The sequence below is a fragment of the Oncorhynchus tshawytscha genome, linkage group LG08 (genome assembly GCF_018296145.1).
Source record: "Oncorhynchus tshawytscha isolate Ot180627B linkage group LG08, Otsh_v2.0, whole genome shotgun sequence".
In the NCBI taxonomy this organism is placed as follows: Eukaryota; Metazoa; Chordata; class Actinopteri; order Salmoniformes; family Salmonidae; genus Oncorhynchus; species Oncorhynchus tshawytscha.
In genome coordinates, this window is record NC_056436.1 from 49,283,801 (window position 1) to 49,298,733 (window position 14,933).

Genomic DNA, 14,933 nt, shown 5'->3' on the forward strand with positions numbered 1-14,933 from the left:
CTTGATTCTCTTCCTCCTTATTATTGAATAACTGACTGAAAGTTTTCAACTTGACAGACTGATCAAACCTCTGATATGATGTTATGTGTGAGGTGCCGTTTCGGTGTGTGTCAAAAATCCGACGGAGTCGAGGGTAATGACTTTTACCCATGGTTAATGCTGCTTGATTGTGACGAGCGCAGATTTCCCAGGGTGCCCCATTCCGATCACCGTTGAAGAGGGGAATTTAAAGCCAAAATTATTAATATACGCTTTAAAAAAGGATGCCTCTGATTAATTTGTCTCAGACGTACAATGCCAACCGATTGTCTGTTTGTTTTTGTAATCACCCATTATTTGAATAAATATATTTCCCTTAATTTTCCCTAACTGAAGCTCTGGATTTGGATTTCATACCATCACAGTTTTAGCTGTGAGGCGGCTGACAAGATTATTGTCTATGTTGTTTCCATAATAGATTGTTGCCTCGCAGCTGATGACTCTAAACTTGACTAAAATCATCCATCAGTAATTGCCCACCAGCCTTTGTCAGACTCGTAAATCAAACACACCTTTTGCATATCATCTTTTTTTTCTTTCTGAGTTGTTAGTCCCCCATGTTAGGAGTATGCAGTGTTAGTCCATTTATCATCTGTGACAGCAGTTGTGATGGCTGATTCGTGATTTGAATCCTACTTACTTCACTGTTTGTGTTGTGTATTTATTATGTTGGCTCCTAAAGTTATGGGAGCCTGAATGTAGCTTAACGCCAGCCACAAACACTAGAGTCCACAACATCTGTGAGACCCTGGGCCATTTAGTGCCCTATAAACTATTTCCTGTGACTAATACTGCTTTTCTAGGGAAGTAGCCAAACAACTTCCAGTCCACACTGCTTATAGTTTACAGTAGAGGAGAAATTAGGGTCAGAGCTATGTGTTCCTATGGGTCCCAGGCCTTTTCAAGACTGGGGTGAAACAATGACCTTGCATTGTTCCCCCTCTCAATGGATTTCTGTGAAATTTTGTTTGTCTTCTGTTATGAACGGCTGACTCATAAGGAAAGCGTCAGGTAAAGTCCGAAGGGGGGACAATTGGTCTCTTTCATCAAAGCTATTTAACCAGACAGTGCTGGATTGTCTCTGAAGTTTTAGTCAAATTCACTCAATACAGGAGATTGAAAACGTTGTCAAATGCATGTATCTGTGCAGCTCTGGGAGGGCTTTAAGTGGCACTTCTCTGAGTCCAATTCAGAATTGCCCTCGATCAAAGGCATGGCACTCAGCCCTAACTCCGTCTGGAGAGGGCACGGGACCCGGGGGACTGGCACAATGGAAAAAGCCAAGGGCCATTAATTCTTCCCAATTTACCTTTCGTTTGGGTTTCATTTGGCCCTTATATTAATTCACACCCATTCGGGGCGAGCAAATAAAAGAATCCTTGTTAGTCGATCATTACTTTCCTAATTGCTTTAGGAATGTGCCATCCACTTAAAGTCAAGGACAGGGGGAGGGCGCCCAAGATGAAGAGCCTCTCATTTGTAGGCTCTAATGGAGGGGTGGCGGCCATTTTGGCTCAGCTCGCATGGGTCACAGCAGGGGGAGTGGGAGGTCAGAGATGAAAAAAATACTGTACATTTCCCAGTAAACAGCAGTGTCAGTCACTTTGATTGAATATAGCCCTGGGCCAAAGGGGCCGAGGACTCTGGGATGTGAGATGGAGCTTGGAAAGAGTAATGCTACCACTGACATAACAGAAAGGTCAAGGGTATTATATCATGTTTTATGCTCCCGGATCGAGGCGGCCCCGCTTTCCAATGCTATCTTGATCCGTGTGTCACGGTCGAGAGTGGAACCATTTTGACCGTTCATTTCCTTGGACATCCATTTTGATCTTTCTCTTCTGTTTAGTTGCTTCATAGCTTTTTTCTGACCAACGACCGAAGCGAGAACATCGAGTCACCCAATCAAATCCTCTGTCCTGACTGTCCCTGCTCTGGGAGTGCTGCTATTCATCATGTGTGTGACCCTACTTTTGTGTTCTTCACAGGGAAAAGAAAAGGAGATTGATTTTGCTTGATAAATATTTAATTTAAAGTATAAGTGCAGACCTTACTGAACAGAAAATTCTAAAGCCAAAAGAAAGAGAAACATTTAGCACTTAATTTTCGAATAAGGAGCTACCGCAGAAAGAATAAACCTTGCCAGTGCGGTGTAGGCATTCCACACTCCACCTATACTTCCAATTAAATGTTCTCAAGATCGCTGTGTGTCTTTCTCTCTCCCTGGCTCTCCTTTCTTTGTATCACCTGCCCTTTGAAGCACTTCATTTCTTTCCTTCCTTTCATCGACTTGCCACTTGTCCTTCACAGAGAGACATTGGAGTTGAGCTGGATAACCGTCTAGATGACCGTGGCTACTGCTGCCAACACTGTCGTCGTGGTTACCGCTATTGCCAGCGCTACTATGAGCCACTGGGGGGTTTTAACCCCTACCCGTACTACTACCAAGGAGGACGTGTCATCTGTCAGATCATTATGCCCTGCAACTGGTGGATCGCCCGTATGCTCGGGAGGATATGATTGGATGGTCAAACTGGATTCACTATGTTTCAGCTCACATGATAGGTGCATTCGTGTTAGGCTGGATTTTACACCACACGAGGCATAGCGTCCCAGCAACCACTTTGTAATAATTTGTAATAACTCTACACAAGCATCAGTTATGTTTAGCTAAGGCGAATGCTTGGTGGTGTGTAAACCCAGCCTAGGCCCACCCAAGGCACCAGGTGGGTGGCGTTCGCACATTTGAGGCCATTCCATCAGTGCACACTCAGCCCAACTGGTGCGCTTGGTGAGGTAAAACAAATGCAACCCTTGCTACTCCCCAATCGCTATTCCAAAGCCTTTGTGATAGCAAAACATTTATAGTACACAACTGTAATCCATCCTGTCTCAAAAATAAGCAAATTGACTGGCAGTCTTGTCTTCAGTCTAAATTGAGTTTTGGGAGCGTCTGGGCGATATCTCTAAGATCTCCTGAGCTGTTACATTGTGAATGTTTACCTAGCCATCAAATTCTGGTTGTGTGGCCTTGTTGTGTCTGTGCACTGAAGTGCAATTTTGCTTTCAACATGTTTTCAATCAAAGTGCTACGTTTGGCTGTTTCTCTCATTGCTGCATTTCTTTCTCATTTAATTTTCCTCTTTATGTTTATTATAGGTGGCATGTAACCGACATTCTCTTGCTTGTGGAGCAGACCTGGGTTTAAATAGTATTAGATGTCTATCAAATACTTTGAGCGCTTGATTGAGCCTTCCTGGAGTGACAGATAGGGAATGGTTTGCACTTTTCGGACTATCCCAGTGGTGTGCCATATAATCTCAGTCAAACACAGCTTAAGTATTTAACAAAAAAAATATTTGAACCCAGGTCTGCTTTGAAATATGATAACCAATTATGTATATAGAACTGTAGCCTGCTCACTCTGTCAACCCTTTCTAGGTTGAACAAAAATAACATAAATCCTTTTTTTGTGAATTATGTATTTTGACTATTGTTACCACAGTTAGCATGTTACCTTGAAATAGTGTTTATTGTGTGGATGAGGTATACAAAAACCCTGTTTTTACTATCAGAATGAGTCTACTAATTATAATAAAGCAATAGCTATATACATGTATATGTGTCACAACCGTGTGTAGAGGAGGACCAAGGCACAGCGGAGGTTGAGTTCCACATCTTTATTTCTAAGTGAAACTTAAGCAAAACAATAAAAGAAAGAAAGACCGAAACGTGACTAAGTAGTGCACATGCACCAACACAAAACAATATCCCACAAACACAGGTGTGAAACAGCTACTTAAATATGATCCCCAATTAGAGACAACGATTACCAGCTGCCTCTGATTGGAAATCATACAAATCACCAACATAGAAAATAAACTTAGAACACCACATTGAAATAAATAAACTAGATCACCCCCAGTGACAATATGCTGCATTCTTCTAATTTAACTTGATCATATTTATTTGATGTAAACACATTTTTGTTATTTTATGCAGCATTGTTTTAACTACAATGGCTGTAAATGACTGTAATAGTACCACAGTTCAATTACCATACAGTAATATAATCTTTGCTAATTTTCCCATTTGCTCAAGCTCACGATAAGTATGCTCTGAACAGTGATTCTACCAGCATGGTTAAGCCTACAAGAATAAGAGAGATTTCATGGCTTGACATGCTTAAGTGATCAACAAGTACCTACAATTAAAATGTATCTTGAAACTAAATTACATCTAATACCCACTCATATCAAGATAAAGAACTGATTTTTACAGTCATCGTGAGTATGGTGATACGGCATCCATATTAGGACATTTTATCCAGTGACTATTGGAGTTTCACCTGACAATTGAGGAACTTCCTAATATGGATGCCAAAGTAAGGTTTCAACTTGCTGAAATTCCAACATTGGTTGATAAAGGTCAAATGCTATACATTCAAATGGTCCAGTTCTGCAGTTCAAATAACCTTTTGAGGGTCAATCTATCAGTTACTGTATGTCCTGACTCCAGAATTGATTGATTGATTAGGTCATATTCCACTTTGCTTCATAAAGCATTATACACCCTGTTCATAATGCTCTATGGAAGTAGTTATAGATGTTTATGAGCGCTGTTATTAGCACCGATGTTATAATGTATTATAGAGGTAGTTCATAAGAAGTGTTACTGATATCCTTCCTCAAAAATAAACCTAAGTAGATGTTCTTTTATCAAAACAATAAAAGAGGTAAACATGCAAACTTAAAAAGACAGATGAGAAACGATAGAACCGGTTTCACTTTGATTCATGTTTTTTTGAAGTACATCCAATGTCTTTCTCTGTACCCTCCCTTCCAGGAATGTTGCTTTAAACATAGGTTCTCTTGATTATATCTCTACATTTACAATGTTGAGAAGAAAGTTTAAAAAAACAATAAACCTCAAACTAATTATAGGTACAATCATCCCTTAGTCATGCAAAGATCAGCCATAAACATGTCTCCTCTTCCCACACCTGCTCATAATCACAAAGTAGAATTCATCTGGGCTGTGTTCGTTAGGCACCAAAGGGAAGAAAACCGACTCAAACAGGGAGGAACTACCTGGACTTCTCCAATAAGAAACAGTCATTTTGGTTTTACTGCAGAGTGCCCTGCTGAACATGACCCAGGCCATACCTATGTGGAGTGGATTTTATCTCGATCTCATCTTTGTTGAACGACAGATGTTATAAAATCATTTGAAAACAATCTAACCACTGATCACTTAAACCTTATTCTTTACAGGTTAAATATTAGAAACTAGTGGAAATATGAAAAAGTGCAAAACTCACCTTAATTATGCAAATGTTTTAACAGGTGGAAGCAAAGAACTTGGAGTTCAAGCTGCAAACACATCGTATTTTCAAATCGGTTAACAAATCAGATAATTGCAAACATACTTCAAATGTGCTGACAGGCAGCTCTACCATGCCCCAGGGGCGGTTCTGAAAAGTGCATGAAATCTGTGTTGATATATATTTTGTTTCTCCCTATATTTTTTCCCTTATCACGTCAAATGCTGCTGTGTTTACTGAAGCTGACACAATCACTATATTCTAGCAACAGACACGCCAAATGACTAAGAGAGAAGGGAAAGGAGAGGGGGGAGAGAGAGGCAGAGCTGTAGAGGGAGACTGAGAGACAGAGCGAGTCAAACAGAGAGAGGATGGCCTGGTTCGACTGTGTATGAAATGGTTAGGTCATCTGAGCACTAGCATTTTATTTTTCCCCTTTTTCGTGATATCGAATTGGTAGTTAGTCTTGTCCCATCACTGCAACTCCTGTACGGACTCGTTAGAGACGGAGGTCAAGAGCCATGCGTCCTCTGAAACATGACCCTGCCAAGCCGCACAGCTTCTTGACATGCTGCTCGCTTAAGCCGGAAAGCCAGCCGCACCAATGTGTCGGAGGAAACAACGTACAACTGGTCAGTGTGCATGCGCCCGGCCAGCCACAAGGAGTCGCTAGAGCATGATGGGACAAGGACATCGCGGCCGGCCAAACCCTCCTCTAACCCTGCTGCTGGGCCAATTGTGCGCCACCTCATGGGTCTTCCATTGACGGCCGGCTGTGACACAGCCCGGATTCGAACCCGGGTCTGTAGTGATACCTCAAGAACTATGATGCAGTGCCTTAGATTGCTGAGGCACTCGAGAGGCCCCTGAGCACTCGAGAGGCCCCTGAACACCCCTGAGCACTTGGCTATTGTGCAGTTGTGAGAGTATATTGCCCATGGGAGCTTGGAGAGACATTTTGAATTGGCCGCCTCAACCAGACGGTGGAAGGTGATACAGATAGTACAGCGATAGTGTTACCAAGAACGTTCCACACCTACTTGGGAGCCTTGGCCAATGAGTAAAGAAGACCATGAAAGTCAATCTGTATTATTCACCTCACAATTAATCTTACTGTTGTCCTCCCCTCATAAATTAGGATTTCTAAAGGTAAACAAGAAAGGTGAAGGTTGTTCTATTAGACGATGATTTGGTACATTTTCCCCAACTAATAAGTGTCTCGATGTGAATTTGGTCCATAACTGTCAAATTGGCCAAGAATAAAACCTCAGTTGTTCTCCATCTTGCTATGAGAGAAATACATTCGGATGAATACCTGATTCGTGAGTGATGATGGAAGAAGTTAACATTTTGAGAAGAGAGACCGTAGGCAAACTTTGTTCGGCTGTTGAAATTCATATGAAATGTGAATCTTCCAATTTGTGAGTAGGTGTATCATTACTCAACAGATACCCACTCCAAATGACTACAAGCTACACATTAAAATGTGTATCTATGACTTCGCTCATACTGTAGTAAACATCAGAATCGGTAGTTTCAAAGCCAAACCCTCATGCCCATGGTCCTCATGCAAATTATTCAGCATCTAGGAAGAAAATCCCTGTAAGCTTGTTTAGCATTGCGAGCAGAACAGGCATACAAAAGAGAAACAGTGCTCTAGGACCCATGCAACCAATAAATTCAGTCCACTAGGTTAACAGTGCCGAGAGGGATTTGCTTCGCATGACTGGCCCAAAGATTAGTAACAGGTACTGTAGCCCACTAACCCACACTTGTGAATTCTCTCCTTTTGTTACCTCAGAGCTAAATTCAGTCATTTTGCTACCTCAAAGCTGTTTATTTTGGTTTCAAGCATTACTTGTCCATTCATTTAGTTGTGCTGGGTTGTTCTTGGGGAAATTGATTGTAAACTTAAAGGCTATGCGGACATTATGAGAGAGGGGGAGAGCCATATTTGGCTTGTCAGGTGGATAGTGTTACAGATGTATTGCTAGTGCCATCTTGTGGTGTCATGAGAGAATGGCCATTTTAAGACATTACCGGTGTTGCTTATATGTTATGACTAACTATAGGGGCCCTATGCTTTCACTTGTCGTCTTGAGTACATAAATGCCTTTCTTTGCCCTTTCTAAATCAAACTTTAAAGCATCAGTAAAACTCAAACAACAGGACATATGTTAGTCTGTGGCCACTGTGCTCTAAATCCTTTCATATATTCAGAGCCCAGTGGTCCCTCAGATGGCTATGAATATTACAGTCAACGCGGGTTGCTTGGCAGAGCACAGTGCATGGCAATAGTACTACTAGGCCATATGAGACAACAGACAAACGCTACTATGCTTGGGCTGTATTGTGAGGTCAGTGCGCAAGGTCCGTGATGTACTGACGGTCTGGTGTTTGAATAATCTCTCCGCCATGGTTCCCAACACAGGCTGGAGGCTCTTCCATGTCAGTTGTCATCCTTCAACAGCTCCACACTCCGCTTGAGTGAGGCATGCGGAACAGCAGTGAACACTCACTAGCGCTAGCTAACTCGTCTCACACTGTCACTGGCTGCAGGCGACGCAGGAAATAGCCTTCTCCCCTCCCAGGACCCGGCTGGGCTGGATGGCTCTCTCTCTCTCTGGGCCTGTCTGACTCACTGCCAACACACACACACACACACACTAGCTCGACTTTCATTAGCTTTATAATCCCACTAGATTCTTGCTGTGTTTGAATTCTAGACACCACCACAAGTCTATTCAGGTACAGTGAAAAGGTAGGTAGCAGCTCACTCTGTGATGCTGTTGCTGCGATATGAGATAGCATGAGACATGTAAAAGGGTACGGTTGTGAAGTATCACATCGATATGGACAACCTCCTTCCCTCAGTAAGAGCATTGAAGATGGGTCGTGGCTGGGTCTTCCAACATGACAACGACCCGAAACACACAGCCAGGCTAACTAAGGAGTGGCTCCGTAAGAAGCATCTCAAGGTCCTGGAATGGCCTAGCCAGTCTCCAGACCTGAACCTAATAGAAAATCTTTGGAGGGAGCTGAAAGTCTGTATTGCCCAGCGACAGCCCCGAAACCTGAAGGATCTGGAGAAGGTCTGTATGGAGGAGTGGGCCAAAATCCCTGCTGCAGTATGTTCAAACCTGGTCAAGAACTACAGGAAACGTATGATCTCTGTAATTGCAAACAAAGGTTTATGTACCAAATATTAAGTTCTGCTTTTCTGATGTATCAAATACTTATGTCATGCAATAAAATGCAAATGAATTACTTAAAATATGATTTTCTGGATTTTTGTTTTATATTCCATCTCTCACAGTTGAAGTGTACCTATGATAAAAATTACAGACCTAGTTTCCTGAAACAAGTCACCTATGGCTTTGCAGGAGTGTGTGGTCCACAGCTTTCTGGGGAGAGGGTGTGGGTGTCGTGCAAGTGTGTGCAACAGCCAAACCCAGCTGCAGTAGGCCACAGCCACCACTGTCCCCCAGCACAACTGGACTAGCCGCATCACACACATACTAATGTATTCATCTGCCAACAGCAACTGGAGGAGGACTTTGAGGTACAGTCCAATCAGTCCCTTCAGCCTGCTAAAGGCTTCATTCCAGTTTCATGTAAAAGGCCTTTTCTTATCCTCTTCTTCAAATGCCATGTTACAGATTGTCCCCCTACTACACAGCACAGCACTATGTCTCTCTAACTTCAAAGCTTCGAGCTACTTCAATACCATTATGTATACAATAAAATAGCTTTAGAAACCAGCAGCACAGCTGCTTCTGCTATTATCTGGAACATACGTTTTCTGACTGTCTGTCTCTGTCTGTCTGTCTCCTGAGAAAATCAAATCAAATGTTATTGATCACATACTCATGGTTAGCAGATGTTACTGCAAGTGTAGCAAAATGCTTGTCCTTCTAGTTCGGACCCTGCAGCAATATCAATAAGTCATCCAGCAATTCCACAACAGCTACCTAATGCACATAAATCAAAGTAAAGGGATGGAATAAGAATATGTCCATATAAATATATGGATGGGCAATGACCGAGCTGCATAGGCAAGATGCAATAGATGGTATAAAATACAGTATACTGTATACATATGGGATGAGTAATGCAAGATATGTAAACATCATTATTAAAGTAGCATTAATAAATTGACTAGTGATCCAATTTGTTAGAGTGGACAATAATTTAAGTCTGTATGTAGGCAGCAGCCTCTGTGTTAGTGATGGCTGTTTAACAGTCTGATGGCCTTGAGATAGAAGCTATTTTTCAGTCTGTCGATCCCAGCGTTGATGTACCTGTACTGACCTCGCCTTCCGGACGGTATCCGGCTGAACAGGCAGTGTTTTCGGAGGATGTTGTCCTTGATGATCTTTTTGGTCTTCTTGTGACACTGGGTGCTCTAGGTGTCCTGGAGGGCAGGTAGTCTGCCCCCGGTGATGCGTTGTGCAGACCGCACCAGCCTCTGGTGGAGAGCCCTGCGGTTGTGGGCGGTGCAGTTTCCGTACCAGGCGGTGATACAGCCTGACAGGATGCTCTCAATTGTGTATCTGTAAAAGTAGCCTCCTGAGGTCGAAGAGGCTCTGTTGGGCCTTCCTCGCCACGCTGTCTGTTTGGGTGGACCATTTTAGTTTGTCCGTGATGTGTACGCCGAAAAAACTTAGAAGTTTCCAGCTCCTCCAATGCTGTCCCGTCGATGTGGATAGGTGCGTGCTCCCTTTGCTGTTTCCTGAAGTCCACAATCATCTCCTTTGTTTTGTTGACGTTGAGTGAAAGGTTATTTTCCTGACACCGAGGGCCCTCACCTCCTCCCTATAGGCTGTCTCATCGTTGTTGGTGATCAAGCCTACTACTGTTGAGTCGTCTGCAAACTTGATGATCGAGCTGGAGGCTTGCATGTCCACGCAGTCATGGGTGAACAGGAAGCACAGGAGGGGGTTGAGCATGCACCCTTGTGGGGTCCCCTGTGTTAAGGATCAGCGAAGTGGAGATGTTGTTTCCTACCTTCACCACCTGGGGGCAGCCCGTCAGGAAGTCCAGCACCCAATCGCACAGGGCGGGGTTCAGAACCAGGGCCTCAAGCTTAACGATGGTCTTGGAGGGAACTATTTTGTTGAATGCTGAGCTGTAGTCAATGAACAGCATTCTTACATAGGTATTCCTCTTGTCGAGATGGGATAGTATGCAGTGTGATGGCGATTGATTCGTCTGTTGACCTATTGTGGTGGTATGCAAAATGCAGTGGGTCTAGGGTGACAGGTAAGGTGGAGGTGATATGATCCTTGACAAGTCTCTCAAAACACTTAATGATGACAGAAGTGAGTGCTATGGGGTGATAGTCATTCAGTTCAGTTACCTTTGCCTTCTTGGGTACAGCAACAATGGTGGCCATCTTGAAGCATGTGGGGACAGCAGACTGGGATAGGGATAGATTGAATATGTCCGTAAACACACCAGCCAGCTGGTCTGCGCATTGCTCTGAGAACGCAGCTAGGGATGCCATCTGGGCCGGCAACCTTGCAAGGGTTAACACGTATAAATGTCTTGCTCACGTTGGCCATGAAGAAGGATAGCCCACAGTCCTTGGTAGCGGGGCGCGTCGGTGGCACTGTATTATCCTCAAAGCAGGCAAAGAAGGTGTTTAGTTTGTCTGGAAGCAAGACGTCAGTGTCCGTGACGTGGCTGATTTTCTTTTTGTAGTCTGTGATTGTCTGTAGACCCTGCCACATACAGTGCCTTGCGAAAGTATTCGGCCCCCTTGAACTTTGCGACCTTTTGCCACATTTCAGGCTTCAAACATAAAGATATAAAACTGTATTTTTTTGTGAAGAATCAACAACAAGTGGGACACAATCATGAAGTGGAACGACATTGTAACGGCGTTCGTCTGTCTGTAACGGTTTTCATATAGTGGTGATGAAGGAGAGTCGGACCAAACTGCAGCGTGTCGATTGCGATCCATGTTTAATATAACAAAGAAACACGAACTTACAAAAAACAATAAACGAAACCGAAACAGCCTATCTGGTGCAAACTAACAAAGAGTACACATAGGACACTAAGGACAATCACCCACGACAAACTCAAAGAATATGGCTGCCTAAATATGGTTCCCAATCAGAGACAACGATAAGCACCTGCCTCTGATTGAGAACCACTCCAGACAGCCATAGACCTTGCTAGACAACCCACTAAGCTACAATCCCAATACCACCACCAAAACCCCAAGACAAACACACCACAATTACAAAAACCCCATGCCACACCCTGGCCTGACCAAATACATAAAGATAAACACAAAATACTTTGACCAGGGCGTGACACTGTCGAAGGAGAGTCGGACCAAAATGCAGCGTGGTGGTTACTCATGTTCTTTAATGAAAAAATAGCGATACATGAAATAACTAAATAAATACAAAAACAACAAACGAAACGTGAAAACCTAATTACAGCCTATCTGGTGAACACTACACAGAGACAGGAACAATCACCCACAAAATACACAGTAAAACCCAGGCTACCTAAATATGGTTCCCAATCAGAGACAACGAGAATCACCTGACTCTGATTGAGAACCGCCTCAGGCAGCCAAGCCTATGCTAGACACACCCCTAATCAGCCACAATCCCAATGCCTACAAAAAAACCAATACGACAACATAATAAACCCATGTCACACCCTGGCCTGAACAAATAATTAAAGAAAACACAAAATACTAAGACCGAGGCGTGACAGACATTTATTGGATATTTCAAACTTTTTTAACAAATCAAAAACTGAAAAATTGGGCGTGCTAAATTATTCAGCCCCCTTAAGTTAATACTTTGTAGCGCCACCTTTTGCTGCGATTACAGCTGTAAGTCGCTTGGGGTATGTCTCTATCAGTTTTGCACATCGAGAGACTGAAATTTTTTCCCATTCCTCCTTGCAAATAAGCTCGAGCTCAGTGAGGTTGGATGGAGAGCATTTGTGAACAGCAGTTTTCAGTTCTTTCCACAGATTCTCGATTGGATTCAGGTCTGGACTTTGACTTGGCCATTCTAACACCTGGATATGTTTCTTTTTGAACCATTCCATTGTAGATTTTGCTTTATGTTTTGGATCATTGTCTTGTTGGAAGACAAATCTCCATCCCAGTCTCAGGTCTTTTGCAGACTCCATCAGGTTTTCTTCCAGAATGGTCCTGTATTTGGCTCCATCCATCTTCCCATCAATTTTAACCATCTTCCCTGTCCCTGCTGAAGAAAAGCAGGCCCAAACCATGATGCTGCCACCACCATGTTTGACAGTGGGGATGGTGTGGTCAGGGTGATGAGCTGTGTTGCTTTTACGCCAAACATAACGTTTTGCATTGTTGCCAAAAAGTTCAATTTTGGTTTCATCTGACCAATCTGACAGAGCACCTTCTTCCACATGTTTGGTGTGTCTCCCAGGTGGCTTGTGGCAAACTTTAAACTACACTTTTTATGGATATCTTTAAGAAATGGCTTTCTTCTTGCCAGTCTTCCATAAAGGCCAGATTTGTGCAATATACGACTGATTGTTGTCCTATGGACAGAGTCTCCCACCTCAGCTGTAGATCTCTGCAGTTCATCCAGAGTGATCATGGGCCTCTTGGCTGCATCTCTGATCAGTCTTTTCCTTGTATGAGCTGAAAGTTTAGAGGGACGGCCAGGTCTTGGTAGATTTGCAGTGGTCTGATACTCCTTCCATTTCAATATATCGCTTGCACAGTGCTCCTTGGGATGTTTAAAGCTTGGGAAATCGTTTTGTATCCAAATCCGGCTTTAAACTTCTTCACAACAGTATCTCGGACCTGCCTGGTGTGTTCCTTGTTCTTCATGATGCTCTCTGCGCTTTTAACGGACCTCTGAGACTATCACAGTGCAGGTGCATTTATACAGAGACTTGATTACACACAGGTGGATTGTATTTATCATCATTAGTCATTTAGGTCAACATTGGATCATTCAGAGATCCTCACTGAACTTCTGGAGAGAGTTTGCTGCACTGAAAGTAAAGGGGCTGAATAATTTTGCACGCCCAATTTTCCGTTTTTGATTTGTTAAAAAAGTTTGAAATATCCAATAAATGTCGTTCCACTTCATGATTGTGTCCCACTTGTTGTTGATTCTTCACAAAAAAATACAGTTTTATATCTTTGTTTGAAGCCTGAAATGTGGCAAAAGGTCGCAAAGTTCAAGGGGGCCGAATACTTTCGCAAGGCACTGTACGTCTCATGTCTGACCCTTTGAATTGCGACTCCACTTAGTCCCTAAACTGACATTTCACTTGTTTGATTGCCCTGGTGCGGGCTTTCAGTTTTGCACGGATGCCGCCATCTATCCATGGTTTCTGGTTAGGGTAGGTTTTCATAGTCACAGTGGGTACAACATCTCCTATACACTTCCTTGTAAACTCGCTCACCGAGAGTATAGATCTATATTATTCTCTGAGGCTACCCGGAACATCAAAACGATCTTGAAGCCTGGATTCCGATTGGCCAGACCAGCGTTGAAGGGTCCTTGTCATGGGTACATCCTGTTTGAGTTTCTGCCTATAGGAGGGGAGAACCAAAATGGAGTGGTGGTCAGATTTGCCGAACGGAGGGCGGGGGAGGGCCTTGTATTCATTGCGGAAGTTAGAGTAGCTGTGATCCAGTGTTATGCCAGACTGTGTACTACAATCAATATGCTGATAGAATTTAGGTAGCCTTGTTCTCAAATTTGCTTTGTTAACATCCCCAGCTACAATATATGCAGCCTCAGGATATACGGTTTCCAGATTGCATAGAGTCCAGTGAAGTTCATTGAGGGCCGTCGTGGTGTCAGCTTGAGGGGGGATATACAGTGGGGCAAAAAAGTATTTAGTCAGCCACCAATTGTGCAAGTTCTCCCACTTAAAAAGATGAGAGAGGCCTGTAATTTTCATCATAGGTACACTTCAACTATGACAGACAAAATGAGAAAAAAAATCCAGAAAATCACATTGTAGGATTTTTTGTGAATTTATTTGCAAATTATGGTGGAAAATAAGTATTTGGTCACCTACAAACAAGCAGGATTTCTGGCTCTCACAGACCTCTTTAAGAAGCTCCTCTGTCCTCCACCCGTTACCTGTATTAATGGCACCTGTTTGAACTTGTTATCGGTATAAAAGACACCTGTCCACAACCTCAAACAGTCACACTCCAAACTCCACTATGGCCAAGACCAAAGAGCTGTCAAAGGACACCAGAAACAAAATAGTAGACCTGCACCAGGCTGGGAAGACTGAACCTGCAATAGGTAAGCAGCTTGGTTTGAAGAAATCAACTGTGGGAGCAATTATTAGGAAATGGAAGACATACAAGACCACTGATAATTTCCCTCGATCTGGGGCTCCACGCAAGATCTCACCCGGTGGGGTCAAAATTATCACAAGAACGGTGAGCAAATATCCCAGAACCACATGGGGGGACCTAGTGAATGACCTGCAGAGAGCTGGGACCAAAGTAACAAAGCCTACCATCAGCAAGGGCATTGAAGATGAAACGTGGCTTTGTCTTTCAGCATGACAATGATCCCAA

General features: G+C 43.2%; 1 protein-coding gene across 1 annotated transcript in view; it reads left to right on the forward strand.

Moving 5' to 3' along the window:
* The window catches only part of LOC112256386 (tenomodulin), a 113,545-nt gene extending 109,887 nt beyond the window's left edge, over positions 1-3,658 (forward strand). The window contains 1 exon segment of the mRNA XM_042325592.1: positions 2,350-3,658. Within this exon segment, the coding sequence (XP_042181526.1) occupies positions 2,350-2,559 (210 nt within the window). The 3' untranslated portion in view covers positions 2,560-3,658.
* The last annotated feature ends 11,275 nt before the right edge of the window (positions 3,659-14,933 follow it).